Source organism: Loxodonta africana, chromosome 10 (assembly GCF_030014295.1).
Source record: "Loxodonta africana isolate mLoxAfr1 chromosome 10, mLoxAfr1.hap2, whole genome shotgun sequence".
In the NCBI taxonomy this organism is placed as follows: Eukaryota; Metazoa; Chordata; class Mammalia; order Proboscidea; family Elephantidae; genus Loxodonta; species Loxodonta africana.
The window spans coordinates 14,562,551-14,585,529 of NC_087351.1; the positions used below are offsets into that span (position 1 = coordinate 14,562,551).

The 22,979-nt window shown below is 40.9% G+C and overlaps 1 protein-coding gene across 3 annotated transcripts in view; it reads left to right on the top strand.

Annotated features, from left to right (window-relative positions):
* INO80 (INO80 complex ATPase subunit) overlaps positions 1 to 22,979 on the top strand; it is a 134,350-nt gene that overhangs the window by 73,561 nt on the left and 37,810 nt on the right. For all 3 annotated transcript variants that reach the window (XM_010598353.3, XM_003418664.4, XM_023558669.2), the window contains exons 24-26: positions 742 to 913; positions 14,699 to 14,836; positions 19,018 to 19,243. In XM_010598353.3, coding sequence (XP_010596655.1) covers positions 742 to 913; positions 14,699 to 14,836; positions 19,018 to 19,243 — 536 coding nt within the window. The remainder of the gene's footprint in view (positions 1 to 741; positions 914 to 14,698; positions 14,837 to 19,017; positions 19,244 to 22,979) is intronic.

The following is a 22,979-nucleotide window of genomic DNA, read 5'->3' on the forward strand; positions in this document are numbered from 1 at the left end:
TAGTGTAAAGTTAAAAAAAAAAAAAAATGATATTTAATATTATGGTGTATCATTTTAGGGAGGCTCTCATTCTTCTGTTGTTAAGAATAACATTTATTTATAAGAGAATAGCACTTCCCTTATCATTTAACAGCTGCATGATGTTTCATGATATACCTTAAATAAAAGCTATTTGGACTCGTCGCCTATATTCTACCCATTCTTCAGGTCCTCTAATTTCTAGTTAGTCTCTTCAGTTCTACTGGTTTCCTCAGGACAAATGGGGCCTGGTGATTCATTTAGTTGGTGGTGATAGCAGCATATACTCCTCTAAGTGTTGTTCTGGGCAAATTAGTCGTATGTTCTTATTCTCTGATGGAATGGCTTTAACTTATTACTTCGTATTTGTAGTAAACAGTGACCTCATTAGGAAAGCCTGTCTCCCTAATATCAGGATGTTTTATATGACAGTCTTTTTGATAGATCTTAATGGTGAGAGGAGCTTTACCAAGGATTTTAGTTTTCTTCCGTAGCATACCATGAGTAGCAAATCAAGTCATGCCAGTGACAGAACTTATGGGACAAAAATATGAAATGGCTTTATCTGAAAGTAGGAATGGATCTCCTGTTCCCAAAATGCTCAGTACTTACGAAAGAGACATGGTAATGAAAGCCAACCCTTGGAAGGTTCCTCTCTGCTATGAACAACCCTCAAGCCTCCATGGAACACTGAATAAGCATGTCTGCTGTGGTTTGTTTCAGATGGTTAGCTCTTTTCCTGTCTCTGAAAGCCTCCTACAGGCTCCATCAACTGCGCTCCTGGGAAGAGCGAGAAGGGGAGAACCAGCAGAGATATCTGAGAAACAAGGATTTCCTCCTTGGGGTTAATTTTCCACTCTCCTTTCCCAACCTTTGCAGCTGCCCTTTGTTAAAGGTAAGCAATTATTTCTGCATAAATTCCCCTTTGCTTTCAATCAGTAAAAGTAATAATGAAGTAAATGGTGGCCTGATGGAGCAATAAAGGTCTCAGGGGAGTAGAAGCAGTGTATTCAGTTAACAAGTTAGGTACAGGAATGTGCACAGATTTCAAGTGTATCGCTTGATAAATTTATACCTGTGTAACAACTACCTCCATCAAGATAATAGAACATTTCCTGAAGAACATGATAAACATTTAATGTCATTAAACTGTACATGTGAAGATTGTTGAAGTGACAAATATGTTGTTACCTATTTACAGTTAAAAAAAGATACAGAACAATTTCAGTACCCCATTTAATACCTCTAGTTCAAAACAGACAAAAGCAATCACTGTTCTATTTCTATCATTATAGATTATTTTTGCCTGTTTTTGAACGTCATGTAAATGGAGTTATCCAGTGTGTTCTCTTTTGTGCCTAGCTTCTTTTACTCAATATTATGTCTGAGATTATCAGTGTTCTATGTAGAAATAAACTGTGAACTACTCTTCTGTCTGGATAGGCCGTAATTCACCTGTTCTACTGTTGGTGGACATTTGAGTTGTTTCCAGTTTGTGGCTATTACGAATAAAACTGCTGTGCACTTTCTTGTACATGTCTTTTGGTGGATGTAAGCACAAGGTACTTTCTCTGGAGTTTATATTGAGGAGTAGAATTGCCGAATCATCAGGCATATGTATATTTAGCTTTAGTAGCTGCTACCAAACATTTTTCCAAAGTGGTTTTACAAATTTACACTCCCACTACTGATGTGCAAGATTTGCAATTGGTCTACATTTTCTCCAAAACTTGGTATTATTAGTCCTTTTCATTGTAGTTACTTTTATGAATTTGTAGTGGCATCTCTTCGTGACTTTAAATTGTGTGTCCATGGGAAGTAGTAAGGTAGAGCATTTTTTCATACGGTTGATGGCTGTTGCAGAGTAAGTAAAGGTGAGTGTGATGAGAAATGAGGTCGGAAATGTAGGTCCAGATCATGTGGGGCCTCATAGGTCATTGCTAAAGATTTGGTTTTCATTCTGAATGAGAATGGGTAACACTGGAGGGTTTTCAGAAGAGGAATGACAATTAGTCTGTATGTTAGATTCCTTTAGCTAGATAAAAGGTTTGGAAGGTAGGATGTTTTTTGACTGATTCTGTTCTTTTATGTTTTCGTGGTTAGTTTCTCTAGCATTGCTGGTGGTTCATGTACATTTTTAGATTCTGGAGATGGGACCAATAATGCAAAAGGAGAATAGAATTGGGTTCCAGCCTTTTTAAAATAATGTCAGTGGTAGCAGGATGACTTTCTACTGGTGAAATATTTCTAGTCCGTCTACTAAGAATACTAATACATCTGATGAAGAGTTGCTTAACCTCCTTTAGGCTGATTAATTCTCTTAACCCCTAAGTTTAGTAATGTGTATTGTTCACTGGTCCTGCTTTTGGTACAAGAAAGCATCAGTCATTCTTCCAAGTATTTGTTATGCCTGCATCTTATTTAGCACTTGGAGATATGCATCACTCACTTACTGTATCCTTCTGTTTCAGACAATATAGTGGTGTGTTCAGTCTAAGTGAGGTCCTTGTCTGCAGTTAATGAATTGCCTAAGAAATTCAGATGTGAGCAATATGCTGTACAGGAATTGTAGTGAAATCTAAAAGTATACTTAACTGAAGTTAGAGTCACTGCTATTTCTTATTTAATTTTATTCCCTTTTTTGTGGATGGACATTTGTCCTTGTAGTAGTTTAGAATGTATATAGAGGTCTTGAGCCAGTGGCCAGTGGATGGTTGAAAGCTCATCATAAAAATATGTACATACGTACATATTTGAAACAAAATAATGCTTACTCTCATATGCAGTATACTCTGATTTTCTTTTGTTTTTTAAGGATGTTAGTGATAACCTACTAAAATGATTTCCTGGCCTGCGGAACTTCCAGTCTGAAAACTGCAGCACAAGGCGACTGTGCAGTATTAAAATAGCCAGGGGACTAGATACAGAGAGTCACCACGTAAAAGGTTCTGGATCGGGTTTTAATAGTAAGCAAAGAAAGAAATGAACCTTTGGAGACTCGAAGAATCTCACTTTCTGAATATGAAAAGGAAGTCCAGAAGCTGGTCAGAGAGCAGTTCACACATTTCATCGTAGAGTTACCCTGATGTGCAGTTAGCATGCAGGTCCATCTCTGCCTTAGTACGTTTTGGCACATGTCTGTGAAATCCATGGGTTCAGAGGTAGCATAAATAAAGGTAAGCAAGTTTGAAAGAACCAACTGATTCAAACATGAGCAAGTAGTTTATTATGGGAACTACCCCCAGGAATGGCATTGTTAGAATAGACTATCATCCCTACGCTCTATTTCTCACACTGGTTTTTCTGGACTTTAATGTGTTTTGGGGGACCCATGAGTTTTCTTATTTAAGAAACATTTCTCTCAAGAACATAGGTTTTGTCTGTTTCACTTAAGAATAGAAAAGGAAATTTCAGATACCTAATCCTTTAGAACAGATTTCCAAAATTCATTATTTAAGAGTATATAGTAAAAATTAAAAGAGACATTAGATGTTAGCATACACATAACCCAGTGCTGTCGAGTCGATTCCGACTCACAGCGACATCATAACCAGGCTTTCAGATTTCATGGTCTACTCTGATATTGCAAATTGACAGCTTTAAAAAAATATGCTTGACCGAAATGGGCCTTTTAAAAATATATAACCCATCAAATATGGACAGCAGCACTGAGACTTTAATATTTATTATCTATTGTGCTGATGTTTGAATTCTTCAACGAGTTTTAAATATAAGATCTTGGATTCTTTTTCATCATATTGCTTTATGTGGCATAAATTCATATAGCTGTGATTTGTGGCCTTTCATTCCTGGTATGACTTCATCTCTGCCTTTGGGGTCTGCAAAAGTATTTTTAGTATTGTTAATACAATTTACAAATCTTGTAGGAGACCCTTCTGCTTACATAGGATTCCTCTGTGGAATCAGAGATTAAACTGTTTTGTTTTCACAGAAAACAGACTTGTGGCTATGCTTACTATTTTAAGCAAGTATTCAGAAAATATTGAGGAGTATTTGTGGTTATTTTTATGGTGAATTAGAAAGCCAGGAAGGAGTAGAAAAGTCTTGAGAGATGAGAAAAGGGCCACTGTGTAAATGTGAAGTCCTCCCCAAAACTTGGAGGGGATAGGGAAAAACCATACTGAAGAGGTGATTCTCTTAGATCCGTTTGTTTCCTTCTTTGGTGGATGACTGGCCAAGCAGATTACAGAGATAGGGAGAGATAATAGGCATAATACAATCTTAATGTATCTTAACATATTTTCAGCCCTTTTTGTTGTTGTTACCCTTCTAGAGATACTAACATACATACAGAAAAGTACACAAATTTTAATTGTTCATACAGCTTGATGACTTTTCACAAAACCTTACCAGAACTCCACTCCAGAAGCCCCTTTGTGCCCAATTCCAGCCACTATTCCTGTCTAATCTCCCCTAGAGTTACTGTAGGCAAATATTTGGGAGGTTTCCACTTTTTGTTATTATAAATAGTGCTGCTATGAACATTACCATACATGCTTTTTCGTCAATGTTCGCACACTTTTTTTGCGGGGGATGGTTATCTAGGACTAAAATTGCTGGGTCATAGGGTATATGCATGTTCATCTTTCATCATCTTTAATCAACACTGCCAAACAGCTTTCTAAAGCAGTTATACCAGTTTTTAACTTTCATGAACACCGTATGAGAGTTCTAGTCACTCCACATTCTTGCCAGAACGTCTTTAGCCTTTTGTGTAGTGGTCTCAAATTGTATTTCCCTCATAAATGATGATATTGGATACCCTTTCTTATACTTATTGAGCATTTGAGTAACCTTCTTTATGAAATGCTTGTTCAACCCCCTTGCTTGTTTTTCTATTTGGCTATCTGTATTTTTTTTTTTTTTTTCTTAGTGTGTTGTTGTTCCTAATTATAAAAATCGTGTGGGGGCAGCATCTGACCTCCTCTAACTTCACAAGGCGGAGGGAGAATCAAGATCAACAGCCCAAGGCTGATTCCTATGAGGCGAGGGTCAGACGTGCCTCCCCTCTCTGCCATCTTTAACAATTCTCACACCAACCGTCTCTCCCAGGGCACTCTCTACTTCTCTGCTGGGTTCAGTAATTCGTTGCAATGGCCACACAGAACTCACAGTCAGTATTCACAATTATGGGGTTTTATTAGGGACGCAACAGTTACGATTCAGGTTTCTTCAATACCTATATATTATTTTATTTAAAATTATTAAAATTATACACGTATATTAACATATTATTATTTACATTATGAAGCATGCATATGCTTACTTTGGAAACTACTGGACAGTAAAAGACAGTTAAATATGGAAATGGTGACAGTGGGGAGGACCTGGGGAAGAATGCAGTGTTTACTGGAGAGAGTACCCCTTTTTCTTCTTCATACAGCTGCCTTTCAAATCAAAAATCTCTCAAGCAGTTTTCAGTTGGTTGATCCCAGTGGACAAATAGAATTGAGTGGATAGTGTATATCGGAAAAGCTTGTTGACTGAATGACTCCCCAGTGGTAGAATGTGATCTTGGCACAATGGTTAGAGGTTGTATGGTGCCCCCTTTTTTTTCACCTGCTCCAAGCTACCTTCAGAATAGCCTCACATCATCAGTATAGCACAGCAGGGTGAAAAATACATGTAATTGATGCTGTTTACAAGTACTTCACTATATACCACGGTGTCTGCTGTGGGCAAGATGTGTCATGGAGTCGTGGCCCCTGCCTTCTAGCTGGAGAAAGAATCATTCATATGCATATTTAAAATATGCACGTACAAACTAAAAAGACTAAAAGTGGTTTAATAAGAGAGTGAAAAGATAAGCCACAGATTGAGAGAAAATATTTGCAAGACACATGTCTGATCGAGGACTTGTACCCAAAGTATACAATAATTCTTAAAAACACAACAATAAAAACCAACTCAATTAAAAAAAAAAAAAAACGGCCAAAAGACCTGAACAAAGAAGACCTGTATATCAAAGAAGATATACAGATGGCAAATAAGCACATGAAAAGATGCTCAACATCGTATGTCCTTAGGAATTACAAATTAAAACAATGGGATACCGCTACATAGCTTTTAGAATAACTAAATTATAAAACACCGACACCACCAAATGCTGGCGAGGATATGGAGCAGCGGGAGCTCTCGTTCACTGCTGGCGGGAATGCAGAATGGTAGAGCCACTCCGGAAGGCAGAAAGCTAAACGCAGTCTCACGGCACAGTCTCACTTCATGCTTCTAGGTGTCTACTGAAGGGAACTGAAAACTCATGTCCACACAGAAAGCTGCACATGAATGTTTTTAGCAGCTTTGTTCATATTGCCAAAAATAGGAAACAACAAAGATGTCCCTCAGTAGATGAATGGATAAACAAACTGTGGTACATCCATGCAATGGACTGTTACTCAGCAATAAAAAGAAATGAGCTGTCAACACACACACACGCACACACACACACACACACGCACACACACACGAACCTTAAATGCATAAAGCTAAGTGAAAGAAGCCAGTCTGAAAAGCTTACATCAAAAACAAACCTGTTGCCGTCCAAGGACCCATGCATTCGAACCGCCAACATTTTGGTTAGCAGCTGGACTCTTAACTACTGCTCCACCAGGGCTCCTTTGTTACTGTATAGTTCCAGCTGTATAACATTCTAAAAGGATGTGGCGCAACAGTTATGCTCTTGGCTGCTATCTGAAAGGTTGGCATTTCAAACCCATCCAACAGCTCCATGGGAGAAAGACTTGGCAACCTGCTTCTGCAAAGATTACAGCCAAGAAAACCCTGTGGAGCAGTTCTACTTTGTCACATAGGGTCGCTAGGAGTGGAAATCGACTTGATGGCATCTAGCAACGAGATATGACATTTGGAAAAGGAAGAGCTATATAGTAGCAACATCAGAGGTCCAGGGGAAGATGGTGAAGGAAGAATGGGTGAAGCACGGGATTTTTAGGACAGTGAAACTATCCTGGACAGTTACAGCTAAGATACCAGCTAGGGTTGCAGTTTTCTGAAAGCTTCACTGGGGCTGTAAGATCTACTTCCAGAGTAGCTTACTTACATGCCTGGCAAACTCTAGCTGGCTTTTGGCAGGAGGCCTTGGTTCCTTACTATGTGGACCTCTCCATAGGGCTGCTTGAGTGTCCTCCTGGCATGGCAGCTGGCTTTTCCCAGAGTGAGTGATCCAGGAGAGCACAGGGTGAAGCCACAATGCCTTTTTAATGAGCGGCTGTGCAAGAGAAAAGACTTAGTGAGCTGCTCCCATGAAGATTACAGTCTTGGAAACCCTATGGGGCAGTTCTACTCTGTCTGACTGCTCCGTCACTGTGAGTCAGAATCAACGTGATGGCACACAACAACAAGACCAGCCCACACTCAAGAGGAGGGGAATTAGGCTACACCTTTTAAAGGAGGGAGTATCAAAGAATTTGTGGATCTGTCAAAACTGGTACATACCCTCACTGTCAGTCTGATGCTGTTATATTAGCTACTTAATTATAAAAAATGTTTTGTATTCTCTGTCCTGAAATCTTTGGCTTGGGCCGTAAATGGGCTTTGACTGTGGCATCGTGAAAGTTCTTAAACCAGAATGGATTTTGGAATCTCTCCTTGCTCTCAGTGTCACCTCTTACTGTGCACAATTTTATTAGCCTCAGCAGATGTCAGCTGGGGAAAGTATTAAATACAGTGTGATATCTGGTTTTCATCTTGAGCAGGGATTCATTGCTCATAAGCTCTCTCTGTGAGCAAGATTTGTTTAATTGTGAGCTCTGCTCTGTTCTGCGTCTTGTATCTTCATCTGATTGGGCAGCTCAGTTCCAGTTATCCGATTATGTAACTTTGGTTATTTGCGAACACGATGCAGAAACACAGTTTCTCCTTTTGGCTTTCTTTTGTAGTACTAGGAAGTGGAGTGGCCTCATTTTAATATGCAAAATGGACACCAATTATATTCGAAGGTTTTGGTGAGAGAACACATAAGGTGAACCGAGATTCCATGTTCCAGGTTAGTCTTAAAGGTCAAGTTTGAGTTTATTCTCAGACACGTAGGCCTCGGAGGAGAGACAAAGAAAAATGCTAAAATTTGAAGGGAGCGTCAGGATTCTCTCTCTTGTAAAATTCAAACAGTGTCTTCCAGATGATGTGATTGTCTATGTAGAAAAATCTCTAAGAATCGCCAAGAAGAAATCCCGACGCTAGTAAGTGATAATAGCAAAGTTGCAGGACACAAGGTTAATATACAAGTCAGTTGCTTTCCTATATGCACAGCCATGAACAGTTAGATTTGGAAATTAAAAACACACCATTTACATTAGCATAAAAATTTTAAATAGGTAAGATCTAATAAAATGCATGCAAGACCTATATAAGAAAAACTATAAAACTGGTGAAAGAAATCAAAAGATCTAAGTAAATTGGAGATATTCCATGTTCACAGATAGGAAGATTAGTATTATTAGATGTCAGTTCTTCCCCACTTGACCTATAAATTCAGAGTAATCCCAGTCAAAACCCTACTAAGTTATTTTGTGGATATCAACAAGCTGATTCTAAAGTTTACATGGAAAGGCAAATAGTATCTGAATAAAATTCCTTTGGAGTTAAGCAAATTAGCTTTGAATTAATTTTCCCACACTCAACTTTGTTCTCTTGGGCAGAAAATCCTTCATTCTGTTCCCTTCTGTGCCTTCATTTGTTTTATAAAGAATTGTAGATATTCGACTCAAACAGATACTTGTACGCCAGCGTTCACTGCAGCATCATTCACAGTTGCCAAAAGGTAGAAACAACCCAAGTGTCCATCAGCAGAGCAATGGATAAGCAATTGTGCTGTGTTCATCCATGGAGTGTTCATCAGCCATAAAGACAGGTGAAATTCTGTCACATGGTATGGCATGGATGAACCTTGAAAACATTTTGGTGAGTGAAGTCAGTCAGACACAAAAAGACAAATATTGTATGATACCGCTTATGTGAAATGTCTACATTAGGCTAATGCATAGAGACAAAAGTTAATTAGTGGTTATCAGGGCAGGAAGGAGGAGGGAATAGAAGTTATTACTGAAGGAGTATTCAGTTTCTATTTGGGGTGATGTAATTAATGTCACCTAAAAATTGGTTAAAATGGCAGGCTTTTTGTTATATATTTTTTGTGACCGTAAAATTTAGAAAAAAGAAAAGAGTAATAGGTATTGTGCCAGCAGCCAGTATCCTAAATATAGCTTATTCTTGTTTCTTCAAGGAGACAGATGATGAGTGTTGACTTAGCTGCTTGTTTTCTTGTTCTTGGCAAGCAACCTCAGATCACATACTACCTGAGCCATATTCAGCAGTCTGATCCAGTCTCCCCATGCCCTCATAGGTATGAATGAATCTGGACAGTGAGAAGCTCTTTCTTTCTCATTGTAACTACAAAACCCTTGTTCTCACCCTGCAGTAAACGTCAAGTTTGAATTCTGTGTTGTAGAATTCGAGGAAGTAACATTCTCATTCCTAGCTTCGGGATGTACATGAACAAACATCAAGGAACAGACTAAACTAGGCTAAGGGCATAAACCAGTGACACTTATGGATGTTTTAGTCAAAGTTGACAGTCTTTTAAAATCTCTTACCTAGCATGAATGCGTTTCTGATAATTGCCGTATCTTGTGATTCTTACGTGACGAAAAGCCAGCATGGTTCCCTGTGTTGCACTTAATTTTATTGTGTTCCACCCCATTTTTACTGGGGAGAATTTTAGGAAGGACTGTGTGTTTAGCTCAGAACCCTCGTAAATTCATTGTCACCACCACCTTGTCTCCTTTCCCAGGTTGCTCTGCCCAGAAGTCCTTTCTTACCCTCTTGCAGTGGGCGAGGAGTGGGAGCCTCACGCGTATGAACCTTAATCTTTTGTTGCTGTTGTTGAGAATAAAAACAGAAACCAGAACCTGTAGTTCCATATACCACTTAGTCGTCTTTCTAGGGGCAGAACAGGTTTTAGACTATATCCTATTAAATGTCACGTTAAAAATGATAGTTGCAGAAACAGTACCAGGATTGATTCCATCTCCTAGCTTAAAAAAATAAAACCACACTTGTTGCCATCGAGTCGATTCGGACTCATAGCAACCCTGTATGACAGAGTAGAACTGCCCGTGGGATTTTCCAAGGAGCGGCTGGTAGATTTGAACTGCCAGCCTTTTGGTTAGCAGCTGAGCTCTTAACCACTACGCCACCAGGGCTCAGCAGCAAAACCGTTGTCATGGTAATTGTCTCCTTAGGTGTGGGGTATGTGGAAAGCTTTATATACTCTGCTGCCCTAGTGAGGCAAAGAGCTCAGAAATGGAGGACATTTCAGATTTGTGCAGTTTAAAATGAACAATAGGATCTAAGCATAAAGAATTATTTTTTTTTAAAGGTGGTGTGTGTTTAAGCTTTCAGCATTATTCTCTATTAACTGGCTATTGATGAAGAATCCTCAAACAGGAAGTTTTTGAAAACTCTTCCGCTAAATGTTAATTTTCAGCTACAGTATCTATATCTATCATCATTTCCTGAGATCGTGAGAGCTGCCAACGCCCCTTGTGGAAAGCTCTGGGAAGCCATTGTGTTCAGGGTTTTTCTGTATTTTATTTTCCTCCTTTTTGTTTGGTCACTTAAAATATCTGTGAAAATAGATTCGTGTAGTCTAACATTTGATCTGTAAACACTGTTCCCTTTCGTTTAAAGCGAGACCTTTGCTGTGTATCTAAATCTGACATGTTCTCTAAGAACAGAAACAGAAAATGATTTTCTAAATGATGAAGACCTAATATTAACGTAAGTGTTCTTTTTAGTTTTAAGCAAGACATGGAGAACAAAGCATGGGCCGTGTATCTGAGAAAACAGGGGTGTGTTTTCTGTGCTACGCTGTGGCAGAGTGTGTAGCTGTGGGGCCTGTCATCCTGGCCTACTTATTTTCACTTGAGACCTTTACATGCTGCCAAAAGACTATTTACAAAAAGCTAACTTTGCTACTATGTGCACATGGTGGTGTTGGCAGCAAAACACACACAGCTGCCAGTGCCTACAGGGTATTGAGACATTTAAGAGCATGAGAAAGGGACAGCAGAATAGCAAAAGCTGTGACCGCGTTATAGCCATGTCACATCACCCGTAGTGTAACATTCTGTTTCTTTTTTTCTAATTTGGTTTTGGCCAAAATAAACCGAACAAGCGATGAACTTTCTTCTCTATCCCTACCCCCAAGCGTCCTACACAGTGGGCTTTAGGGTGTCCTTTATGTTCTTCTGTTTCAAACATTATAAAGTTTTCTGGATCCGGCAATGTCTAATTTATGTAAAGCTACATTTCCAGGGACCGCCTGTACTAAGGAAGATTTAGCGGAACCAATGTTGAGAGAGAATAATCTAGAAGAAGGCGTTTATTGAGTAAAATGTTCTGAGGGTAATCAGGGTTTCTCTAAAGCTAAGGCAGTATGTTGAACATTTTGAACTAGCGAATTACTTTTTTTTTAAATCTGGAATTCAGGGAGCTACAAATCAGTTTGATTTCCAGTGAGAACTCAGTCTTACCCTAGTTTATATAAAAACCCATTAACCAAATAGAGTTATCACTAGGCAGACTTTTTCAAGAAAAGTATCACAGTCTGTATGCTGAGCAAATAATCCGAGAAGCTGGGCTGTATGAAGAAGAAAGCGACATCAGGATTGGAGGCATACTCATTAACAACTTGTGATATGCAGATGATACAACCTTGTTTGCTAAAAGTGAAGAAGACTTGAAGCACTTACTGATGAAGATCAAAGACTACAGTCTTCAGTATGGATTACGCTTCAACATAAAGAAAGCAAAAAATCCTCACAGCTGGACCAATGAGCAACATCATGATAAACAGAGAGAATATTGAAGTTGCCAAGAATTTCATTTTACTTGGATCCGCAATCAATGCCCATGGAAGCATCGGTCAAGAAATCAAACAACATATTGCACTGGGCAAGTCTGCTGCAAAACACCCCTTTAAACTGTTAAAAAGCAAAGATGTCACCTTGAGGACTAAGTTGCACCTGACCCGAGCCATTGTTACTTTCAGTTGCCTCATACGCATGTGAAAGCTGGACAGTGAGTGAGGAACACCAAAGAAAAATTGATGCACTTGAATTATGGTGTTGGTGAAGAATATTCAGTGTACCACAGACTGCCAGAAGAACAAACAAATCTGTCTTGGAAGAAGAACATCCACGATGCTCCTTAATGGTAAGGATGGCGAGACTTCATCTCATGTACTTTGGACATGTTAACAGGAAGGACCAGTTCCTGGAGAAGGACATCATGCTAGATAAAGTAGAGGGTCAGTGAAAAAGAGGAAGAGCCATTACGAGATGGATTGACATAACGGCTGCAACAATGGGCTGAAACATAGCAATGATTGTGAGGATGGCATGGCACCAAGCGGTGTTTTTGTTCTATTGTACATAGGGTCACTGTGAGTCAGAACTGACTCGACAGCCAACTAACAACAATCACAAATAACATACTGTCACAAATAATATAAGGACTTCCTACGGTGAGTGCTGTACCCCTTTCTTAGTGATGACTACAATGTTGAAGAGAATAATTGAAGGAAATGTTCATTCTTTCATCTTCTATCTTTATACTTTCGGGATGAAGTAAGAAGCAGTCTTCTGCTGAATATTGCTATTTCAGATACTCAGAATGAGGATAACTTGAGAAATTTCTAACAGACATTGTTTAGATACTGCTGTTCAGAAGTTGGTAAAGAATTTAAAAGTCTTTTCATCAGCTACTGCCACTCCCTCAGCCTCTCGCTCAGGAGTGGTCTGGGTGGCAGTGGATTCCCCAGCTCAGCTAGCAGGACTTAACTACTTTTGCAGCTGGCTGAGAGAAGCTGTAGTTGCCAGGTTTGTGTCATCTTCTTTCTCCATCCACCAGGAGGGGCAAGAGGAGCCACCACTGATCTCAGAAATGTACTTTTGGAAAACAAAAAATTTGGTTAAAATTTTTACCTTTATCTGTGAATTAGCATTAGGCTTTTTTTTTTTTTTTTTTTTTTTTTTTGTAACTTTCCTATCTATTCAGTATCTGAAGAGCAGGATGACACCAGCCTAATAATCTTCATAACGACCCTCATACTAGGCATTCAGATAATAATGAACATAAATATAGAGGGACAGGTGAACTTAAAGTAGGTGCTAGCCCATATTAAGATGAGAACACAAATGTTGCTGAGAAACTCAGGTTAAAATTCTTTTCTGGGCAAGACAGGGACCTCAACATCTAGAAAAAGAAACTGAACACACCAAAGGCATGGGCCCAGCGTAGTAATAAAGTGTCGTAAAGACTCCTATACTGTGGGATTAGAAACGAGTGAAGACAGAACCCAGCTATTCTGGAAAAACAGTTAAAGCTTTCCAGTTTGTTCATGACTATTGTTTAGAAGATGCTGATTGCTTCATGGAAGCAGATAATGTTACAAATTTGAAATACCTTCTCTTAAACTTTGATCCTGAAGAACCCATTTACTGCGGGGAAAGATTGAAACCCTTTGCAAAACAGGAATGGTCTGGGTGGCAGCGGATTCCCCACAAAATTCAGCAGAAGACTGCTTCTTATTTACTTACTGAGCAAAGAGATCTTGAAGTGATTTGTTACTGGAAGCTTTGGGTACCAGAATTATAACTTACTTGCCTACAGAAGGTCCTGGTTGTGTTCCGATGTTGCAGTTTGTTCTCTTGACCTTACAAGAATGCATGACTTAGACTACCTTATGTGTCATCTTCATACAAATATCAGCCTGCCTTATTTGAAAAACCAGTAAAACAAATAAGTGAAGTAGTCAGGAATGAAGATCTGAAGGTAAAATTAGGGAACACTTGGCAGGGAAGCAGAATATACAGGGTAGAATGCCTAACACGGCACTGAAGAGACGCAGGTCCCTGACACACAAACACTCTGATCCCAGAGAGGAACTCTTTGTATGTGAACATTCCAGACTTAAAATCTTTCATATGAATGGCTGTAAACTGAATCTTAGCATCAACTGTGAAGTCTCTTAATATGTATTTTTGATACAGTAATATAAACGAAGAATGTATATTTTTAAAATAGTAGCCAGTAGAGGAACTAAAGAGTTTGTTTTCCTGACCACTTGTATTGATGCCCCCAATAAATAGAAAAGTAACCTTGCTAAAACTTTACTGCGCTATGTTGGTACACACAAGTGATGCTGAACAGATCTGCTTTAAAGAAAATTGAAGAATGAAATGTTCTTGGTCGTTGTTTTTAATTCGAGACATGAGATTGCATCTGCAGTAAACCATAAAGTGAACCAAACTTTCCTTCACATACACGCACACACAGTTTTGTCTAATGAAAGTTTTGCTATGGGTATTTATAATTGATGGTGTTTCTTTCATAAAAAGGTAGAGTAGAATTGACAGTTGCTTCAAGTACATTAATAAAACCACATTTTGAAATTGGGATGGGCCTTGACTGTATTGTATGCTTGGTTCTAATTAGTCGTTAATTGTTTATTGGAAATAATGGTATTCACGATTACAGGAAGAAAGTCTTTAAGTCAGATGTTTAATATGTGACATTTTTCCTGTTTTGCGTCCATCTGATCTGATTGTCAGTGGCACTAACTTGTGTTTCTGTTTTGTAGTCTCTTGTTTTCAGCAGCCCCTGTAAAGCTGTGAGTGGCTACTCAGACCAGGTCATTCATCAGCGGAGAGCAGCTGTCTCACTTCGTTGCTGCCTGCTGACTGAGCTGCCATCTTTTTTGTGTGTGGCCAGTCCACGAGTAAGTATCATGGCAGGGAAGAGACAAAATAGATAGTATTTAAAGAAATAAACCAGTTTTCAAGGGATCCATCTCTTAAACAGAAGTGTATGAAGCTATTTGGACCTTGAGAAGCATGTAAATCCTCAGGACTTAAAAAAGAGAGCATCTGCAGCGTTGACCTTCCCATGACAGCACTTCCTCACTTCGTGTTTGTTGGAGAATGGTTGGATGGTGGCTAGGAGTGGCTTCTTTCCCTGACCACGTATCTCCTGTGTAGTTCTCTGATTCAGTCAGGGGCTCTAAACTGCAGTGGAGACAAGCCATCTGTCAGGTTGATTATCACCCAACAGCCAAGTCAGGAGCAACGAATATTTCCAAAGGAGAGGGAGCTGTTTGTCACCCACATTGAGGTTTTTGAGGGTTTTTCATAGAAGGGGGCTAGGTTGAGGGAGAGATTTGGCCTGGCCTTAATGCCTCAGTACAGTATCCAAATAACGAAAGGAAACACAACACTCTAGCATCATGAAGCATCTCAGTTGGATGTTTCCTCACTTTCTGAACCACGTCTGCCTGGACTGTGGTTCACAGGTGTGCCCCACCTGAACGGTGACTGTTGGATCTTATTCTTGTTCATTAGTTTTATTTGTAGATTGGGAGTAGTTTTCTTCGACAGTTTCAGCTTTGAAAAGGTGTTTGGATCCTTCCTGTACCCCGTTGATCAGAACAGGGTGCTTCTGTGATGCTGACTACATTGCTGCAAAGGCAGTGTTAGGCCTAGGGCTGCTGTTTGCCCGAAGAACAATAAACTGTAGCCTGGGGAAGACTGTCACAGCCATACACGTGTGAAGGCCGGCAGGGAGCAGGAGAAAGCTTACGTCATGTGATAAACGGCTGCTCCCCAACATCCACCTTTCCTGTCAGCCCCTCTACCCATACTTGTGGATTTCTTCACATAGTATATGTTAAACATGAAAATGGGGCAATTCCACCACGTTATGAGGATAGGAGGAAAAGGCTTAAACATCTCTGAAAATTTCGTACACACCTTCCACGCCAGGCCTGCAGTGTGAACAAGGCAGCATTTCATGAGATGAATTCGTTATCTGATGTTGTCTTTCTAACGTATCTGTGATGGGGAGTGAGAAACTGTTTACCCTTGAAGCGTCAGTCTCGGCCTGGAGTTAAGACCATTTTCCTGTCATATACTATGAAAGGAAACCTTGGTAATGTAGTGGTTAAGTGCTACAGCTGCTAACCAAGCGGTCGGCAGTTCAAATCCGCCAGGTGCTCCTTGGAAACTCTATGGGGCAGTTCTACCCTGTCCTACAGGCTCGCTATGAGTCGGAAGCGACTCGACGTCATTGGGTTTGGTTATACTATGAAAACTTAACAGTCAGTTTGAAAGAACTGTGCTGCTAAGGAAGAAATTATAGGAGCTATTTTCTTATTAGCTGAGGAAATAATTCTATAGGGTTAATCAGCTAAGACCCTGGGAACTCGTCTTACAAAGAAACCAAAGGGCTTGGAGCGGTTCCGCTTCCTGCCGCTAGGACAGGAGTACACATGTCCTCAGGAAGGACGCGCTGGATGCTTGAGGAGGCAGGTACTGTAGTTCAGGAGGTTAATGAAGCGAGCAACGGGGTTCGCTCATGTAGGACTAAAGGGAGCACGTATTTCCATTTGAAGATGGCAGGAATGTTATGTCGTGGTTCATCTCACCCTGCTTTGAAGCAATCAGGAAAGCCACTGGAGTTGGCAGAACATGTGAGGCTGCTTAGGATAGAGCTGGCTTGGAAAGCAGGATTTATTGTAAGCAGAAGTGGACTCTTGGCCCCCTTTTGGACCTCATGAGTATACTGCTTACGTACTTACTGCATGGCATTGTATGATTCTGCATGTATCTTGATCCAGGGCTCTCGGCCAAAGAAGCTTATCAGAACATTAAAAAATATTTCACTAAGAAATGTGCCTTGCAATCCTCCCTTGGAAAGGTGTCGACAAAAGGAACGTTGAAAAGTGGGTGAAAGTTTATAGCTGGAAAAAGTTGTTCAGGTTTTAATCTATAGAGTACCTAGAAAAGAGTCGTCTTCTCGGTGTAACTTTAGCCCCCAATTCCTCATGCTGAGTCTCTAGCTCTTAAGTTTTATCTTGGGTTCAAAGTCTTTATGTCTATAAAACAAGTTCAATATGAGTTCTCCTTTTCTACAGAAAAAAATAATACATCAAAGCAATTATCTTTGAACGTAAGATTGGTCAGCATGAGTCTCTCATTAGAAAAGACTAAGTATACTTGCTCATCCCAGAGTGCGTGCTGTTTGAAATACAGAACTGGCCGTACTTCCGTAGTCCAGACCACTGCTTCTTTAGTGGTTTTTATGGAAGTGTAGCTGCTGTTGATTGTAAGGTTCTGGGACACACATCCTAGACAGGAGGTGTCTCCTGTGGCCAGCATCTGCAGGGCGACTGCTAGGATAAAACATAGCAGGGAGAGACCCAGTTTTTATCCAGCTGTTTTTCAGTCTTTATTTGCATGTGTTCAGGTTTCAATGGGAAAAATATATAACCTGGAAGGAGGAGAATAAACTCCTTGTGGAGAGGGTAAAGGTGGTGTAAGATTATCTAAACTTGCCCCTAGTACTGTCTGATAAACTGTGGCAATCAAAACTGAGTTTCGGAGCTTCAGGGGCCCAGTTTGCTGTGACCGTCTGTAGTTTTGCGTCTGGGCCGTAGATGGCACTGCTCCCTAGCAAAGCCAGTTCAGCTGCATTTGCAACATGCTGTATTCTCTGGTTGTTGCTGAATGATGCTGCTTCTCTGTTCTTGGTACCTTCTTGTCCCCAGCAGAAGCACCTACAATACCATAGTCTCTATAGACAGCTGGCTGGCTGTTTATAAACCCCAAGGCAGTAGTTTTCAAGGTGTAGCTTGAGGTCTTGGGATACTTGTTAAAAATACAGACCTATTGGCCCTTCCTAAGACCTTTTGGTTAAAATCTGCACTCTTGACCAACTCCACAGAGGTTCTTACATGTACAAAAACTTGAGAACCGTTGCCCTCAACATTGATTGGCATGAAAATCAAAAAGTTAACAGCAGGATAGAGGGACCTTCTGAAATGCCTGACTTCTAAGAAATAATAAAATAATAGGCCTACCTAAATAGGAGTTGTATCGCCACTGTTTTACGTTCTGACTTCTCCCTTCTCTCTGCCCTTGCTCCTTTTACCCAGTTTCTCCTTATCTCTTGGTCTAATTCCAAGGTTCTTCTAAGTAATTTACTCATTCTAGTATGCTTTTAGCATTTTTCCAACCTGAGCTTGACAGATAATCATAGCCTCTAAATTTTAACAGGAAGTAGCCTTGTCATCTGAGACAGGCTACTTATCAAATGATTTCACAGTCATCTGAACACGCAGCTGCTTATTAGAGTGGGAATAAGCCCAGACAGCTAGAGAAAGATAAAGCCTGTGTTTCTAAATTGGCAGGAGTCCTCTACTCCATTGTGGGAGGCAGTCAACATTTGCGTGTTACTGGGCTGCACCTTGTGGTGAGATAAAATTTGTGCATAGCCTCTGCCCTACCAGAAATGAATCTGCTGCTCTCTGGCAATTGTTCACCCCACCCCCAAGCTTATAGCCAGAAAGAAAGCTCTTAAATCTTCCTTCCCACGAGGTTTGTCAGTCAGCAATCTAGTTAAGAAAGAAGTGCTTTGCTACAAAATCATTAAAGGTAGCTTCAAAAATCAGTACTCTTTAGGTTTTTTAATGATGACCAGCTCTTTTTCTGGCATCACCGTCCTGTGTATGGCTTATAGGTCTTTGCCAAGAGCAGTGTCCAACAATCCAGGGAAGTGGCAAAGTGGGAAGATATATTTCACGTGTGGGTAGGTCAGTCGGTCAATCAATTGATTGATCAAGAGAGAGATAAAATAGAATTATTCCTAACCTAGTTTCCCAGTTTATCTGCAAACTCCAGCTGTCTTTGGATCCTTAGTTTGTTTGAAGGTACATCTTATAAGAGGTGGACCTTTTACCTGGGGAAGCTCACTATGTCAGCTCTGGGGACAACTCACTTTGTCAGAACAGCGTGGTTACCACTAGCCTCAGAATTACACACATTAGTCTGATTTCAGAGTTGAGGTTCAAAAAGCTTATTGTATATAAACTGTGAAAGGGCTGCTCACGTGTATCTTTCACTGCAGGTCACCGCAGTGCCATTGGATTCTTATTGCAATGACCGAAGTGCAGAATATGAGCGGCGCACGCTGAAGGAGGGAGGGAGTCTGGCAGCCAAGCAGTGTTTGTTGAATGGGGCCCCTGAACTGGCTGCAGACTGGCTAAATCGACGGTCCCAGTTCTTCCCAGAGCCAGCCGGGGGACTGTGGAGCATCAGGCCTCAGAACGGCTGGTCTTTCATCAGGATTCCAGGTGAGTCCTCTGTCTTCTTGGAATACGTTCCCAGCCGTGGCGGGGGAGAACCAGTGAGGTATTCTGTGTAGTGATTTCAGATATTTGGAATTCAAAGCTCTTGAGGTTTCTGTTTCCTCCTTTGCCTTTTCCTTTTTTTTTTTAACCCTCATTTGATAACATAAAGGTAAGAACGCTGAAGTAACTTGTGACTTGAGTGGAGAGAGATGTTTTCTAGATGCGTGCTTAAATACTCTGCTTTAGTGAGCTTACAGCTGAGAAGGGAATACTAGTCTTTAAAAGAAAGAAATGGGGCGGGGGGGACTTCAAAAAAGGCTTTGCCCAAGTTGAGTAAATAAGGTTGTCTTGTGCCATAGCCAGTGGAGTGAATGAGAATGTCGTCACTCTACAGAAAGCCTAGCTTAAGTAGCATAAACAGTGGCCTGCACGAAGCACTAGAGATCTGGATGATAATGAGAGGAAAAACAGTGTTCTGTGCCAAAATGCTAGCAGATTCCCAGACCCCCTAGGGTCAAGGTCCAGGCTTGGAAGGAAACTGGGTTTTCATCTTTGCCTTAGTGAGACTGCTTTTAAGGAAATTGAACAGAAATGGTTCATAGGCTCATGTTCTTTGCTTACACCTGCTGACAAACTTGGGCAACCCTGTTAGTTTTGGTTGTCCACACTCTCTGATACCTAGATTATATTCATCTTATTGGCATGTTGTAGAAGTAAACTACAGCCCCATTTGGCATTCAAAAGGGAGAATTTGTTGATTCTAAGAAATAACTGGACTCCAGTGTTTGCAGCCTGGTTTTTCCACTTATGGTTTACTTTGTGAACAGTTAAGGGGCTTCAGGGTTCAGTAGACTTGGGGCTGCCCTGAACTGAAGATGCCTTTTTGGGTAGATGAGGGTGATACTGTATATGGCCTCATAGCTGACCTGGAACACATAAAAGCAGTAGATGAAGGTATATTGTTTGAATATAAGGGGGAAACCCAGACGTATACTGAATGCTAGTGGGAATAGAGGGGTTGCATCCAGCAGGTCCTGGAAACCACAGAAGCCCAGCAGGAGGTGAGCTCAAGTACTGAACGAGGCTGGACAGCACCTTATTTCTTCTTTCTCCCTTCTTCATTCTGGCTCTTAAGTTCCCAGTACGGGAGTAGCAGGCTTATTGCTGGCGCTGTGGGAATCTCTTGTGGCTTTTCCTGTTCTTTGAAAGAAAAATGGACCTTGTTTAAATAGCAGGAAGCGTCTGAGTTCTTTTAGCATCGATAAAAAGCCCCAGCCTTACTGGCTGTTTATTGTGAGAACCAACCATCTCCTCACTGACCCCATTGTGCTCTGTAGACTGGCTGGAGCAGAGGGGGAGCCACTGAAACCTGTGTTTTCTCTCTCTTTCCTCAATACTTTCACATTTTCTGTTTCCCTGGGAAGCGTTGCTTCTATGACATTCTTGAGACTCTGACCAGAATTTCCAGGAGTTAACACCTTGAATGAGTCTGCATGTTTTACGAGGAGAAGATTGTACCATTCCTTCAAAAGTCCCATCTTCACCTGCCTCACCCCCCTCCCCGGAAAAGGGAGATATTTAATCTGCCCTAATTTTATATCTCTGGGCTACATTCATTTTGTTTTGTTTCCGAACAGGATCTTACACTGTGGACAATAAGAGCCTCTTATCTAACTAAATAGAAATACCGTAAGATTGTATGGCCTATTGGTCAGAATAGGACAGGTTTGTTCATTTTGCCATTTCTGAGCTCCTGTTTTAAAGAAGGGGCTGGGCACATGTTTGACTTGGCAGAATCAGCCTGATTTCTAGGGAATTGTGCTCCTCTGGCTCCGTGCCCTGCTTAGCACCAGGTGGTGCTCTTGTTCAGGGCAACTTGGTAGCCCTTGAAAAATTAGGCAGTGGATACAGGTGCAGAAAACACCAGCATGTTCAGAGAAGCCTATTTTAAGTGTTCTAAGGCTATTGTTTCTTCTTAGGCCTTTTCTTTCAGGAATATTAGGCTAAGACCAGGCCAAAGAAGTCAAGTCCATCCACTTTCACCTCCCCCACCCACACAATAAGTAGTCAACAACAGCTATCACTTCTTGCTTCCTTCAGGCACATCAGAGTTCCGTCCTTATAAGTTGTATGCCTAACTTCATCTCTAAGCCTTCCTAATGGTGAGCATCAATTCATTCTAGTTATCTTGCATGTGGGAGACAAGAATCTTGATTTTGAGATGAAGCTTCTCAAAATTCATACACAAGGTAGGTGTGTGCTGAGGGAGTGTGTCTGAGTGGAGAGAGAAGGTAAGCAGGCTGCAGAGATCTGATGAGCTTAGCTTGCCCCGTCTCACTCAATGGCTGAAAAATATATGGGCTTCTATACTTGCTGTGCTTTCAGTGTGTCCTACAGGGTCGCTATGAGTCAGAATCGAGTTCGACGGCACTGGGCTGGGTATGCTTTCAGTGACAAAAGAAAGAAACTTATTGTCTAAAGTTGATTGGTAGCTCTATGAAGGTAGCAAAATGGGGGAATCCCAGGAAATCCAATTAAAGGAAAAGGATAATTGTAACGAGAAGAAAAGCTTGAAGTTGTAATGAAATCGTTGCTGCCTGCTCAGACTTGGAATTGATACAAGCTCCCTAGTCTGGTGCCAGGCAGAGGGCTTACCAGTTGGTTCTGTCTTAGCTGCAGTCATTTGATTGTGTTGGTAAGGAGACCAACAAAAAGAAGAGCATTTCAGTAATCTAAACGGGACCAAACAAAGAGGCTGAGAAAAGGTGTGTGCCACAGCCTCCGGAGAGGGGTGGTGGAGGAGATGTGCTTGGTAGCCTTCCGCAGGTGGGCAAGGCAGGCTGCAGCATGGAGGAGTAAAGATCCAGGACCTGCAGCTTTGTAACAAACACAGTAGCTGCTGATTTGTTACGGTGCTGTCACCAAGTCCCTTCTTGTTCAGTTTATACACTGATTGTACATTTGGCAAATAGTGGCAAGAACAGTGAACTGGCCGTTGAGAACTCTTGGCTTGCTCTCAGCAGTCAGCCTCTGCAGTTCTAAGGAAAAGCCATGATTCAAACCCAGAAACTAAGAATGGACAGTGTGTTTTTCTTAACCATTTTATTTTTCACTCTTAGTGGTTTGTTGTTTACATAACACTCCTATCCTTTCTTTTCCCTGTTTGTGTCCCACGGCCCCTTCCACATGTGCTCCTGAGTCCCACAGTCCCTTACGCCTCATCTCTTCCCCTCTTAATGGCAACAATTGTTCAGGACATGTTTATGGACCCAGTCTGCAAACAGGAAACTGCTTCCTGAAATATGATGGGAGTTGAACGATACTCAGTGGATAGGAGATGAAGATTTGTGGGTTGAGTGTTCTTCAAAGATCTCTGGTTGAAATGCTTGTAAAAGAAAAATGGGAAGAGGAAGGAGAAAGCACAAGTTAGTGAGTGAAAGCAGCTTGTTTTCACAGAAACCCAAAGTCAGTCCTTCTGGAAAACTAAACCAGCCCCGGTGTCTTTATTGAGTTAAAACAGGGGATAATGACGTTTACCAGCCAGCCTACTTGAAATCATCCAGGAGAGGGTATTTTGGTTTATTAAAAAGAAAAGGTGGGGCGGGTATGTTTATTTGTAATCCTTGGTGTGTACCTGTCTCTAAGGACTGGCAGAAGCCTCCCTTGTTTCTTCATTCTTTCATGTTTTCGGGGGTAACCCATTTAGCCACAGAACTAGCAGAAGCAGAGATCCAGAGAT